The 13,928-nt window shown below is 46.7% G+C and overlaps 1 protein-coding gene across 7 annotated transcripts in view; it reads right to left on the bottom strand.

The window, feature by feature from the left end:
* The window catches only part of ABLIM1 (actin binding LIM protein 1), a 258,566-nt gene that overhangs the window by 22,462 nt on the left and 222,176 nt on the right, over positions 1-13,928 (bottom strand). For all 7 annotated transcript variants that reach the window (XM_053923090.2, XM_045191346.3, XM_053923087.2 and 4 more), the window contains 4 exons: positions 11,873-11,950; positions 11,015-11,170; positions 7,743-7,778; positions 4,349-4,478 (listed from right to left, as the gene is read on the bottom strand). In XM_053923090.2, the coding sequence (XP_053779065.1) occupies positions 4,349-4,478; positions 7,743-7,778; positions 11,015-11,170; positions 11,873-11,950 (400 nt within the window). The remainder of the gene's footprint in view (positions 1-4,348; positions 4,479-7,742; positions 7,779-11,014; positions 11,171-11,872; positions 11,951-13,928) is intronic.

Below are 13,928 nucleotides of genomic sequence, written 5' to 3'. Positions count from 1 at the left end.
GAGAAGTAATTGTTAATTTTGTAATTGACGTGACCGAAGTAGCTGTCTGTCTTCCCCTCAATAAGAATGCAATTTTCTAGTGAAAAAGAGGTGGAAAACAAAAGTTCGCTTTGAAAACTTACACTCCGGGTCTATTTTGCACTGAAACGCACACACCGAATCTGCACGAGGGATGGGAAGGCCTGGGGTCTGGTCCCGCAGCTGCCACGGCCTGGCTGCGAGCCCTCGGCCGGGCGGCTGCACCTGAGCCTCACCTCTTCACGTCCACCTGGGCCTACCGGGGCCTACTTCACAGGGATGCTGCAAAGAGCAAATGGAATGATGGGAAGGGCTTTAAGAGCACCCCGATGAGGCAAGTGACACTCAGAAAGTTACGTCAACAATCCAGGGTCCCCCAGCTAGCAAGTGGCGGAGATAACACCCAGGACTAGAACCTAGGACTCCAGTGTCCATATGGGTTCCATCCATGTCTCCATGAGGCGGCTCACCGACATAAGGTATGTAAGTCGTGGTATTTTTGTGATCTGTTATTTGCATGAACTCTGTATAACTTCACAGGGCACGTGACAGTGTTCTTTCAACAAAAAGGTATCTCTTCTGGAAGATGAAGCCCAACCAAACATGGCAGTTGACCCTTCATGGATTAAAAATGTATTTGCTCTTGCATATCAGAAACAGGCAAAGAAAATCTTGATGTGGCCAAGGGCTTCTATATTAAAGTCTCCTTCAAATACGTCTCCAAAGTTTGTTTCAGTATGGCTTACGGTTTTATAAACATTGTCTGAGCCATCATCTTGACATGTAGGTAAAAGGTTTTTTCCTCCAAAACACTCATTAGCAATAGTCACTTTAAATGATCTGTCAAGACTTTCAGAAAGTGTTGCATCCACCAAAAAAGACTGATCTCTTTGCTAATGGAAATAGTGTGTCTTCAATACGCACGTCAGCAGTACCATTTTCACAGCACAGAAAAGGCCCAAATAGCACACACAAGATGCCTGCGTGCACATCAGTACAACACATCTGTATTCAGTCGCTCAAAAATCCAAGTGAGCGAAAGGCAAATAGCTTGGGTAGACTGCAAGTGATCTTCCAAATGCAACAGCGTTTAGGCCGCACAACAGAAAGTGCTAGTGATGTGAGCGCTTGGAAGGCAGGGTTAGAATCCTCCAGGACTGGCTTAAGACCGCTGACGACATCTGTGCTTCCCTGTTACACTCCCTTTCAGCCGCTTTCATGGGTTCATTTGGTTCACATCAAGACTATGGGAAAAGCTAACATCCTTCTGGGAGCGCCCACTTACTTTGTTTACTTCATCCCCTTTGGGGCTCTCGGCTTCCCTGACACACGGAGGGGAACAAGAGCTCTGCTCAAGGACGGCCAAGGAAGCGCAGTGGCCAATGAAGAAAAGAGCGGGTGTGCCACGCAGGGAACGGGCAGAACTGCGGGGCAGGGAATTGGGACCAGTGAAAAGGAGGTGACTACATTGGCTCACACCGAGAAGTTTGAGTTACATGGCCATAGAGCTTTCTCATACGCTCTGAACGTTTTAACGCTGTCAGGTGGTTAAGAGGCTTCACCAGTAAGGCAATTTTTGAACAGCTATTGCTAAATACTGTTGGGTTTTGCTGAGTCACGTCACATACTAAAACCAGGCAAACACCCCAGCTATATATTATATTTTGCTGTTGACATACAGAAACACAAAATAATAATATATATTTTTCTGAGGAGTCGATAACAGGTCTTATGGTCTGAGACATGCTTCCTGCTTCTTCAACGAGAGCCCTTAGAAGTGACATGTGTCTCCTAATGAGAGAGCCTATGTCAGTTCTAAGTCACCACTCGGCGTAGTCACGGCACACGCAGGCATGCGGAGAGGTCGGAAGCTCGGAGCTAACTCTTGGAGATACACCTTATTAGCCTTCCCGGGTGCTAATAAATCTCCACTATGCGGGGTGCTGCCTGGAGAAGTCTGCCTCCTTACCTTTGACATGGGGAATGAAGTGGTGTCGGAAGGGGGAGTTGGGGCGGGAGTCGCTGTGGGCGGAGCTGAGGCTGCTGGTGCGCAGGTAGGACAACCTCTGCACACCAGGAGACAGCAGCTCTGTGCAGCAAGGAGTCAGGGGCGGGGCGAGGTGGAGACAGAAAAGAAGAACAGAAATTAACACAGGAGCAGGGACAACCGCATCGTTCCAAAGCGGGGAAAAATAGAGACGGTTAATCAGGAGTCTGAAAAAGGAGGAAGGCAGAAGGGTTAAGAATGCACCTGCGCAGGGTTAGGCCAAGTGGGGAGAGTTTGCAAACACATAGGTTCAGGTCAGTACAGAGTCACTCGCTGAGAATAAATGGCTTTAGCAAGCAGGAACGGCCGCCAGGACACCCTTTGTCAGAAGGACACCAGCTACCAGTCAGCCAGTGCCGGGCACATCCTTGCGACTCAGACGGCTGTTTTTAAAAAGCAACTGACAAACCAGAACCCTCTGAAACACATGTTAAAAAAATGATAGTCATTTCAAGAACCTTGAAAAGAAGGACTTATAGGTAAGGGTCAGATTCTTTTTCTTTTAAGCTGCAAATTTCTCCCACTGGAAGTTTAATTTTATTTTGCCTACGTAGAACAAAAATAAAAACAAAAACAACAACAACCCTGTTTGTGTTCCCTGGTGTCAAAGAGCTGCTTGTCACCCCGAGACCTGGGTGGCAGCCACACTGTTGTCTCGGAAGGAGACTGCACATTAAAGCTAACCCGGGCCCGGGGAAGTGCATTACCACCCGGCATCTAGAACTTACGGAATGGGTAATTTGGGGTGCGCTATACAGACCACAACTAGGCTATCAGAACCCCACCAGCTTCGCTTCACAAGCGTAGTCCTCAACAAATATTTATAAACCCTGATAATTGGCATTGTGCGCATCTGTAGCATGCTGCGGAGGGAGAGGAGGAGGAACACTTAGAACGGGGAATTTCTCAGGTTACCGACGGTAGAGCCATGGCTGGGACAGATGACACTTCCTGCTGCTCAGCTGGGACAGGACTATTCAGGGAAACATGGTCCCTGACTGCCACTCCCTCACCATTCAGAGGTCTCGGGGATGATTTCCCGGGAACCCCAGGTCATTCTGACAAGGCCGTGGCTGGGGTCTCAGTGACCTCAGCGATGTGCCCATGTACAGGGATGGCGGCATGGAGGATTTCTCGCCCTCCAAATAGACAAGGGCTTAAATCCAGATCCAGTTCCAGGGCATGAATGAAATACAGTTGTGCATAAAGAGAGAAAGGAATCCATTTCCTGAAAATTCTCATTCACTTTAAAATGAAAGTGTAACTCAACAAATACTGAGTAAATATTTATGAGCCTAGAGAAAAGTATACATTATTAAAGGATCAAATAATAAAAATTCAGTCCTCTATAAGCATTAAGTCTATGGCTTTAAAGAAAATATTTGCAGCCCTTTAACATTTTATTCATTTCTTTTGGTTTTACTTTATAAAATAAGTTAGCAAATAAGTGGGTTTGTTCTCATCAGCCTGGGTAGAAGCAAGGAGCTTAAAATGAAGTTTTCATAGATGGACGTTATTTCCACGGAGTTTGATTAAAAGGCCCAAATCCTCCTTTGTGAATCCATTTCTCCAGGAATTCTGGGTCTGTGCTGGTACTACCCATTCTTTTTTGACTCCACATATGAGACACCCACAAATAGGGACCAAATTCTGCACAGAAAAGGTCAACTGAGGTCCACTACTAGTTCATATTCTCTATCACAGGGCCTCTCCGATGATTTTATGTTTTCTAAGTCTGATTCAAAATCTCAGGGTTGGAATGGGTCACGAAAGTTACACGCACCCCCGAGCCTGTGTACAGTACTTTATTCCAGGAGGTGCTTAACCTGGCGCGCTTGCTAACACCACCGGCCTGGGTGAGGGAAACGTAACAGACTCTCAACCAATGGCGAATACTGGGTCCTAGATAATGCTGACATGCCTAAAAACCACATCGAAATATTTTCTTTTGGAGACCTTCATTTTAAGTCTACAAGTGATGAGATTTTGTTCAAAAGTAAAAAACAAACAAAAACCAAAAAAACAGCCCCCCAAAACCTTTGTTTCCAGTCATTCCCTGTCAAAATGTAATTATTTAAGAAATCATAATGAACATAAGCATAAAATAACTGTTTCAAGAAGAGATATAACACAGACTAGAGTTGCTTAGGAGTTTTCTTTCTTTCTTTCTTTTTTCCTGCAAGAGGCGTATGTGTTTGGCAGCCAGCTCTCAGTGCCAGGGGGAAAAATCACACAGAAACAAGACTGTCCTGCAGAGCGAAGGCCGGGAGCAGTGGCCCTTACCAGGTCTGTGAAAATGCTGCGGGGAGCGGGCCGTGGTGGGAGTGTAGCTGTGGCGGCTGTACACGGGGGAGCTGATGGAGCCCTGGCTGGTGGACCGGTGGATCATCCGGTCCCGAACGTCCTGGTATCCCTGGAAATGCAGTGCGAGAAAGCATGAGCAGAGAAGGTGCATGCGGGCTATCATCGCGCTCGAGTGAGAGTGAGCTGTGCTGAAGTCGCCCAGGGGTTGTCATGCCCACTTGGTCATGGACACGTCCTAGGGCCATATTCCTTAGATATCATGCAAAGGAGCGCTCTGTGGTCAACGCATCTTATTTAAGACCTCCAGCACCTGCATTTACCGAAGCTTTAATGTGCAGAATGAGAAGCTCCGATGTTGATAGGGCTCTGGGGTAAGAGGGAGTAGCCCCCACGACTATGTTTATATGGGGCGTTTTGGTTTTATAAAGTGTGTTCACCCATGCGCCTCATCAGATCTGCATGCTAAGGAAGGTGGGACGCGCGCTGTTACCTCCCTTTCCCACAAACGAAGAATGTTTCGGAGGGTTCTGAGCAGGTAAGAGACCTGTGTGCACGTGTGTAGCTTGTACAGGCAGAGCCCGCTGGACCCCTCCCTGTGTTCTGACGGCCAGCCCACACTGCCCATGACATTGGCCTGGTGACATTTTAAGTAGACTTTCCAGGACAAGAAGCTGAGGGTGGCCTCAAACCCAGGAAGAAATTCTACTTCCCACTTTGGGAAACATATTTCAAGGAAATAATAAAAAGCGATCTTTAAATGGAAAAAATGTATCCAAAGATATTTATAATGCCAACATTTATGAGGACAAAACTTTGTATTACAGGCTCAATGAACTGGACACTAATTAAGTAAATCAGGGTAAGCATCAATTCAATGGAATGCAGTAACACCACCGGCATGTCCCAATCTAGGGAATACGTTAGGTATTCAATACAAAAAATCACGTGTAAACATAATATATAAGAATTAGGAGAGTACGGGAATGTTTTACATTTTAGGAATTTGTTGACCACTGAAGTTTTTGCTGACACAATGCACGTTTGCAAGCAAGTGTGAAAGGTGACTGTTTTAAAACCTCAGTAACCATGGCTGTGTGGAAGTGGGCAGCAAGCGGCAAAGAGGCTTTGGTTTGATCCCAGCTCGCTATAACGATAAACCCAGTAAAAACAACAAAACAAAAAGTCCCCAACTAATGTGCCGAATCTTGCCGCTGGTCAATAGTAGAAGTTCTTCATAGCTTCAATTGCAATTATCAGAATACTAATAGAAATCAGTTACTCATAGGACTCACCAGGGTCTGGCTGTTTTTACCCCCTAGTCTCCACTTAAAGAGGAATTTACTGCTGTGTCTCACGGTCATATCTTACATGTAAGGAGTCCTACATTCAACCTGGTCTTGCACACAGTTTTTCTGTTCTTTTATTCAATGTCCTTTTTTTTTTTTTTTTTTTTTTTTTTTTTTTTTTTTTTTTATATATATATTTATTGATTATGCTATTACAGTTGTCCCATTTCCCCCTCCACTCCACTCCATCCTGCCCACCCCCCTCCCTCCCACATTCCCCCCCTATAGTTCATGTCCATAGGTCATACTTATAAGTTCTTTGGCTTCTACATTTCCTACACTATTTTTACCCTCCCCCTGTCTATTTTCCATCTATCATCTATGCTACTTATTCTCTGTACCTTTTCCCCTCTCTCCTCCTCCCACTCCCTTAATGACAACCCTCATGTTCTAGTTGTTTGCCTAGTTTGCTCTCGTTTTTGTTTTATGTGTGGCCGTTAATAACTGTGAGTTTGCTGTCATTTTTACTGTTCCTATTTTTGATCTTCTTTTTCTTAGGTAACTCCCTTTAACATTTCATATAATAAGGGCTTGGTGATGATGAACTTCTTTAACTTGACCTTATCTGAGAAGCACTTTATCTTCCCTTCCATTCTAAGTGATAGCTTTGCTGGATACAGTAATCTTGGATGTAGGTCCTTGCGTTTAATCTTGGGTAATGTAATTATGATGTGCCTTGGCGTGTTCCTCCTTGGGTCCAGCTTCTTTGGGACTCTCTGAGCTTCCTGGACTTCCCGGAAATCTATTTCCTTTGCCAGATTAGGGAAGTTCTCCTTCATTATTTGCTCAAATAAGTTTTCAATTTTTTGTTCTTCCTCTTCTCCTTCTGGCACCCCTATAATTCGGATGTTGGAACGTTTCAAGGCGTCCGGGAGGTTCCTAAGCCTCTCCTCATTTTTCCAAGTTCTTGTTTCTTCATTCTTTTCTGGTTGGATGTTTGTTTCTTCCTTCTGGTCCACACCATTGATTTGAGTCCCAGTTTCCTTCTCATCACTATTGGTTCCCTGTACATCTTCCTTTGTTTCTCTTAGCATAGGCTTCATTTTTTCATCTGTTTTTCGAATAGATTCAACCAGGTCTGTGAGCATATTGATAACCAGTGCTTTGAACTGTGCATCCGATAGGTTGGCTATCTCTTCCTCGCTCAGTTGTATTTTTTCTGGAGCTTTGAAGTGTTCTGTCATTTGGGCCATTTTTTTTTTTTTTTTGTCTTGGCGCGTCTGTTACTTTAAGGGGCGGAGCCTTAGGAGTTCACCAGGGCGGGGTAATGCTGGTCGCAGAGCTGTGACGCTGTACGTGGGGGAGGGGCCGAGTGGGAGCAATGGCGCCCGCCTCACTCTCCTTCGGCTTTCAATCTTTCACTCCGCTACCCACAATCAGACTGGGCCACTCTGGTGCTGGTTCCCGAGTAAGTGGGCCTGTGCGCACTCTAGGCCCCTGTGGGTCTCTCCAACGACCTCTCCTGTGAGGCTGGGAGTCTCTCCTGCTGCCGCCCCAACCCCCAGGGGCACTTTCAATCAGAGGTTTGAAGCTTTATTGGGTTACGCGGTCTGCTTCACTCCCTGCCGTTTGTCCGGTTTATCTGTGGGTGAACGTGGTGCCGCGGGGTGCTACCCGCTGCTCTGCCTGCCCCGTTCTCCGCCACTCTGAGTCCGGCCCTCTGGGTTTATCTGCGCAAATGTGGGACCGCAGTGTCTGCTAGTGCTCAGACTGCCTGCGCCATTTGTCCCACACTCCGCCAGTCTCAGTCCCGCCACAGCCACGCGAGTCCTCTCCACCCCGGTGCCCGTCTCCGCCCCTCCTACCAGTCTGGATGAATGGTTATTTTCTATTTTCTTGGTGTTGGTCCCCCTTGCTGTTCGATTCTCTGTCAGTTCTGCTTGTGCGAGGAGGCGCAGTGTGTCTACCTACGCCGCCATCTTGGTTCTCCGACCTATTCAATGTCCTTTTTCCCAAAAGTCCAGTCTAGGAAAGATCCAAGTGACTCCCCAATTCTACTTATTACAATTTTTAAAAATGGTACTTACTTCTGCTGATGGAGTGGGAGACAAAGTCCTTGGAGACTAGAAGAATAAAAGAGAATTTAAAATCACAATGTGTATTTGTTTATCAGTTGTAATTAGTGGTGCTTATCAGCCTGGAACCATTACTGAACCTCCACAGGCCAGCATCCTGCCCCCGTGCCCTGATGTGGAACCTGAGAGTTGGGCTCAGACGGGCACACAAGGATGGAGCTCCTGGGTGACTGGGCACATGTCGCTGCCTGAGAACCACAGGTTCTGATAAATATGCTGTGATGCTCTAGGTGACTAAACTAGACAGATCAGAGTTATGTCCCCAAATGCTCAAACTCTGCTGTTTAGTACTTATGAGTTCCAGTGTCTGCCGAAATGCAGAATTTTGTAAACATCATCCTCATCCTTAACCATAGTGATCACATAAAATAGGTTGATGACTAAAACAGGTCTGCAGGGCCCCGGTCTGTGGCATCCTGTCCTGGTGGCCCTGCCAGTCTCACCACCTTTCACCTTCAGGCTGCCAGCCTGCCAGGCACACAGGCTTTCCTGGGGCCACCCATGGGCCACGCCTGCTCACACCTCAGGGCCTGTGTCCTCTCTGTCCCCTCCGCCAGCAGGGCTCACACCCCATCTTCAGGGGGGTCTCCATGAACCACGCCATCACACAGTGCCTTCTGGGACTCTCCCATTTACAGTAGCAATTCAGCCCCGGTGTGCGTCCTCCCTACTGTTCCATTTTCCTCATAGCACTATCGCCCTGCGAAATGAGACTGCGCATCTGTCCGCCTGTCTCCCTGTAAGTTCCAGAGGGTGAGGACTCCACTCAGTTATAACTAAGTGTTCCCAGTGACCAGAGCCGCTCCTGGCGTACATTAGGGGCTTGACCGAGATTTCCTAAGGGAATGAACGGGATGTTTTCAATGAAAGTGCAAAACGATTTTAACTAGAAATGAAGCGAACAAAACATCCCAAAGAACGTGCCTATGGTGGATTTCCCTGTTTCAGAATGTGCCCCTTTCTCCAAACTTGCCAGAAGCGGCCGGGCTCTCCAGTGCTCCAGGCTTCCTCAAGCCCGTGACCTGCCTGCAGCTACGATAGTCTCTGGGGCTCCCTGGGGCAGGAGCCAGGCCTGCCCCTGCTGAGCAGGCTTCTGGACCCACCCCGCCCATGCTTTCTGAGGGCACACAGAATTCCAAGTTGCAGGGTTTCCAGAGTGGCAATGTAAGGATTCAGTGAGAAAAGTGTTAGTATGAAAGGAATACACAGTCAAATAGCTTAGAAAATTTTTTCTAAGTTGGAAGACCAACGCACTGGGAAGAGCTCACTAATATGCCTGATTTCTGGGTGGGGGGACCCCTCCGGTTTCGATAATAACAGTGCTGGTTATGAGAGCCAGCATTTTTGTTGTGTTCTAATTATGTGCCAGATATTGTGCAATATAAATGTTTTACTTAATTTTTATAGAGAACCTCTAAGGTGTTATTACCATCTTGAGTTTACAAATAAGGAGACTGAAATATGTAATTTTCCCAAAGTCTTACGGTGAGCAAATATCAGTCTGATTTCAAACCCAGAAATGTTCCATTCAAAGCACAAGCTCTTGAGTTCTTACATTTTACTGCCCTGGGATAACAGAAACATACACCCCAAACACCGTAAAGCAACTTACTCTCCTCCCCTTGTTTGTTTGACTTTAAACACTAGAAAATTCTCATCCACCTGCTCCCGGATCAGCCCCTGTGCACCTGGTTCAGGAACCTCCCTTTCCCCTTCTCCCCTATTCAACTCTGAAGAGCCCAGCGGCAACAGAATAACGCAGGCCAGTCAACCTGCGTTTGAGCGGCCGCAGATGCAGCTACAGCACTGTGACCGCCAGGTGGCAGTACATGAAAACAGATACCACTTCGCGGCCCAACGGACCATTTCAATGCAGAGCTATTCTCTGGAGTAAAACCCAGACCGGAAAATTAAGAAAAAAAAATCTTATACCTATAAATAACTATAACTATAACTATAAAAAATATTATATATAATTGTGAACAAAAATTAAACAGAATCAACACATTTTCATGCCTTTTCTTCATCTAAGATCTCAAAGCACTTTGTGACATTACAGATAGTTTACAGTCTGTTTTAACTCTGGTTGAACAACTGATTTCAGACCATTACTTGAGTAACATATATCTGAATGGGCTCAAATGAGTCTATAGATGATTCCAATTAAAAAGTAAGAGGGGAAGAATCTAGAGGGAAGAAATAATTTAGGCCAGGGGAAGAGCCCAGGGGACCTGAGTAGGAACTGACAACAGGAAACTCCCCACCCTGAAAGGGGATGGGGCAGGGAAGACCCCACGGACTCAGAGGCGCTGGCCCGGCCACAGGATGCGTCTGGCATGAGAGCATTAATAAACCCCAAGAGGACCGGTACGAACAGCGGGAAGAGCTGCCATTGGCTGAATATTTACCACAGTTCTGGCTCTCCGCTAATTGCTTGAATAGATTAGTTAACATAAATTAGCTTTAATAGACAGTAAGTTATCTAGGTATTTTATATAGATTTATATCTAGGTATTTACATATATATAAATAAAATCATTCGTTGACACTTGATTTAATCCTCACTATCTCACCCTATGAGGAAGACCCTGTCATTACCCTGTTTTACAGATGAAGAAACCAGCACCAGAAGGGTCCTCACACCAAGTCATTCAACCAGCACGGGGAGTCCCCAGGTTGAACCAGGTAAGCTGATTCCAGAACCTTGGCTCATACAGGGTACTATACTGTGGCACCATTCTCTCCATTTCCCCCCTATTTTTGCACATTCTAAGTATCTTACTACGCTAAAAACTGCAGCTGTTAAAATTTAGGGGGTGTTCTCTCTCTCCTTATGATACCCATTACAGTTTCGCTTGCTCCAAGACCAAGACCCCCCACCCCCAGGAGATCCTCGCTCCCTCATTCCTTCTGCACAGCTCGCAGACTCTCCCCGGGCTTCCTTCCCAGCATACCACCTCCACTCTCCTGCAACCTGGGATGAACTGGTATTCACCCTTCACTGCTGTTTTCTGTGCAGTTGGCCTGCTCTCCTTCCTCTCTGTAACCTCCTGAGGGCAGAGGTAGGGTGTTGAGCGCCTCCAAGCACCTGGTAGGAAAGGCTGCCAACACTGCGCACCGCAAAGGACCCTCTGACTTATGTGGACTCCTGGTGGTAGTTCTCGCACGTGTGACAGGAGAGAAGTGAGCTGTGGTACGACTCGCGACTTCTAGGAACATCTTACCTCTCCCAGGCTCTGCCTCTCCTGTTTGTCATCATAGCCCGAGGTGTAGAACGGCTCGTAGGTAATAAGGTCTGGACGTTCGATGTCATAAATTGCCTTGACCTTGGGAATGGCTGCTAAATCCTTGTAATCCAGGATTTCGTTGTCCACTTTTGCCTGGCAAAGGACAGAAAGCAAGGTTACTCTGCAATCTCACCTTCAGGGAATTATTGTCTGTGCCTTTTCTTACTTGCTTTAAAAAGTGACAACCTTAAAAATAAAAACCCCAAACACTTTGCTTAGCACTGTTGAACTCTCTAGAAAGTGGCCCATTTATACCACATATTAATTACCTTAAAAAAATACATCACCCAAAGCGTGGGGAAAAGTCTATGTAGCATTCATCAAGTGTAGAAGCCTGTACACCTTCAGGGTAATTCCCTAAATTTATTCCGGAGAAGGAAAACCCAAACAGGTGGTCAAAAACATCCTCCTAGATGGCATATTTAATAAACTAAGTATTTAAATACCTTTGTGGCAGATTTTAAGGACATCCAGTATCAGCATTATAAAGTGTACAGTGAATCCCCAAATGCCTATATGCAAAGCCAGGCACAACAGGTTTTTAAGTCCTGCATTGTGTTACTGCATCTTACAGGGCACGTACTGGGTCGCTCCCCTGATGCTCACATTCACAGATGGATTTAAGTACCCGAACGAGAGCATGATGGAGAGGGCTGATCGACAAGAACGAAAATCGGACCTCAGAACAGAAATAGAAGTTGTTTTGCGTTATACTATTTTGGGTTATCCACTCCACTATTGCACTCTGCTACCCTGCCAGTCCCGGAAGTGCCTCTTCCACAGGGAGATACTTACATAGATAGTGTGCCCCGGGGACCCGGGGATACTGGAGCCTGGTCTGGAGTAAATGCTTTCGGAGGAAGTCCTGGTGGGCTGTAAGGTAAACAGTGACTGGTGAGATCTCAGACCCTGGTTTCAGATTCGAGGCTGGCCTGCCTCCCTAAGCTTTGCTAAAAACTAAGCTGATTAATAGAAGAGAGATTTGTGACTTTTTTGAGTCAGGGAAGATAGAACATAGAGAGACAGGTAAATGAGAACTAGTCTGGTCAGCCTCACGAATGCAGTTAAGGCTTTTCTTTCTACCTTCGTGTCCTCGTCCCCTTCAAGACCTGGCTCTGCCTTCAAGCACATTTCTCTCTGCAGCGCCACAATCCCCAGGCACCACCTCTGAGTCTCTGCTGCCACCGCGTCCTCCTCTGTGGCTTTCCTGCCTTCATTTCTGCACTCTCCGAATCTACTCGGCACCCCGTGCGCGGAGAGGTCTCTGAAGAACATCGTTTGGATCGTCACTGTCCTGCTTTGGCCTCACTGTCCCCTTAGAACAAAAACCTCAACTCCCAGGGTCTCAGGGTTTTGGCCCTGCCTTTCCCTCCTACTGTCACTCACAAGCCACCGCAACTCCCAGAACACGCGCAAGGCCCTGCGTCTGGGCGCTTCTGCCTGCTGCCCCCCTGTCTGAAAGGCCCTGATCCCCAATTCTTCTCAGTTGATTTTTGTCCTCCAATAATCTTAGCTTAAATATCACCTCCTCAAAGGAGCCCTCCCTGATCTCTCAATCTGGAGTTGGTTCCCCTGGTTGTTTTCTCTCAGATTTTCTTATTTTCTCCTTCAAGAGTAAAATTTCTAATTTCATGTTTATGGGTTTTCTTGCATGAAGTCTTTCTCCCTCATTAACTGTAGTTATAATCTCTGCCCTGATAGGGTTTATTTTTTCACGGTACATGCCCAAAGAGGACGTACACATTTGTTGAGGGAAGGAGCTAGAATTTATCAATGCAAACAAATACTCAGTTTGTGGACACTTGACTCATATTAATTACATGATTTGTGGCTGACCACACAGAGTCATTTAAATAAGGTTAGTGGTCAACCGCTAGGGAGGATTGAAAGAAAAAAAAAAAACAACTGGACTTTGCAACATCTGCTCAGAGAGCCCTGTGGTCATAGGAGCAGGAGGGACGCTCTGCCAAGAAAGCCAAAGGCCCATGTGATCTCGGAGGACTTGCTCCCCTGCACAGCTCTTCCTTGGAGAAAGTAACTTCCATTGTTCCATTTCAGGAAAAGGACCTTTTCCCCTTCGGTACTGTTTCTGATGTTTAGCCCCTTGAATGTGAATGCTGCTGAGCCAAAAGAACTTCTAAAAACAAGGATGTTGCATCACTAATTCACATCTGAAACAACGAAAGCCAGCCCACCTGGCCAATTCAAGGCCGGCAGTGACTAGACTCACACTAACAGTAAGATTAATCATCTCAGCCAGTATCTCTGGTGTCTGCAATTCTGGGCTGGACGGGCTTGGGGACCTTACACTGTGTGCACCGGGACCAGTGCCGGGCTGGCGGCATCCGCCCCTCCTCCCCAAGACCTGCCGCTTACAGGCCCTTCCTCCTAGCATTACCATTTTCCAACCACAGTCATATCTCAATATGAGAAAATCCCAATTCTGAGTATATTGAAAAAGAAAGGATTCACATAACACCATCTCTCCAAAAGCCCAATTCCTCGATCCCTTTCCTGATCAAAACATAGAAGTGACACAAAATGTGGCCCTCCTTCAAAAGGAGATGTCACCCCTTAGCGAAGCTGAGCCGACAGGCACCTCTGTGGGACACTGATTAACTCCGGGCAGTCCTCAGCTTCAAGTGACCGGGAGCTCCCATGTGCCAAATCCAACATCACAACGAAGCCTCTTAAGTAACAATACAAGAATGCCAGTAGCAGCTGGTACTTATTGCCCACGTGGTAGGCCCCGGCCAGGCCCTTCCCAGGAACGGTCCCATCTAATCCTAATAGCCCCGTGCTCCAAGCCACACAGGTGGGCCAGTATCAGGATCTGAACCCTAGAGACAGA

The sequence above is a fragment of the Desmodus rotundus genome, chromosome 4, assembly GCF_022682495.2.
Source record: "Desmodus rotundus isolate HL8 chromosome 4, HLdesRot8A.1, whole genome shotgun sequence".
NCBI lineage: Eukaryota > Metazoa > Chordata > Mammalia > Chiroptera > Phyllostomidae > Desmodus > Desmodus rotundus.
Note: the sequence above shows the minus strand (reverse complement) of the source record. Positions and strands in the feature narration are given on the sequence as shown.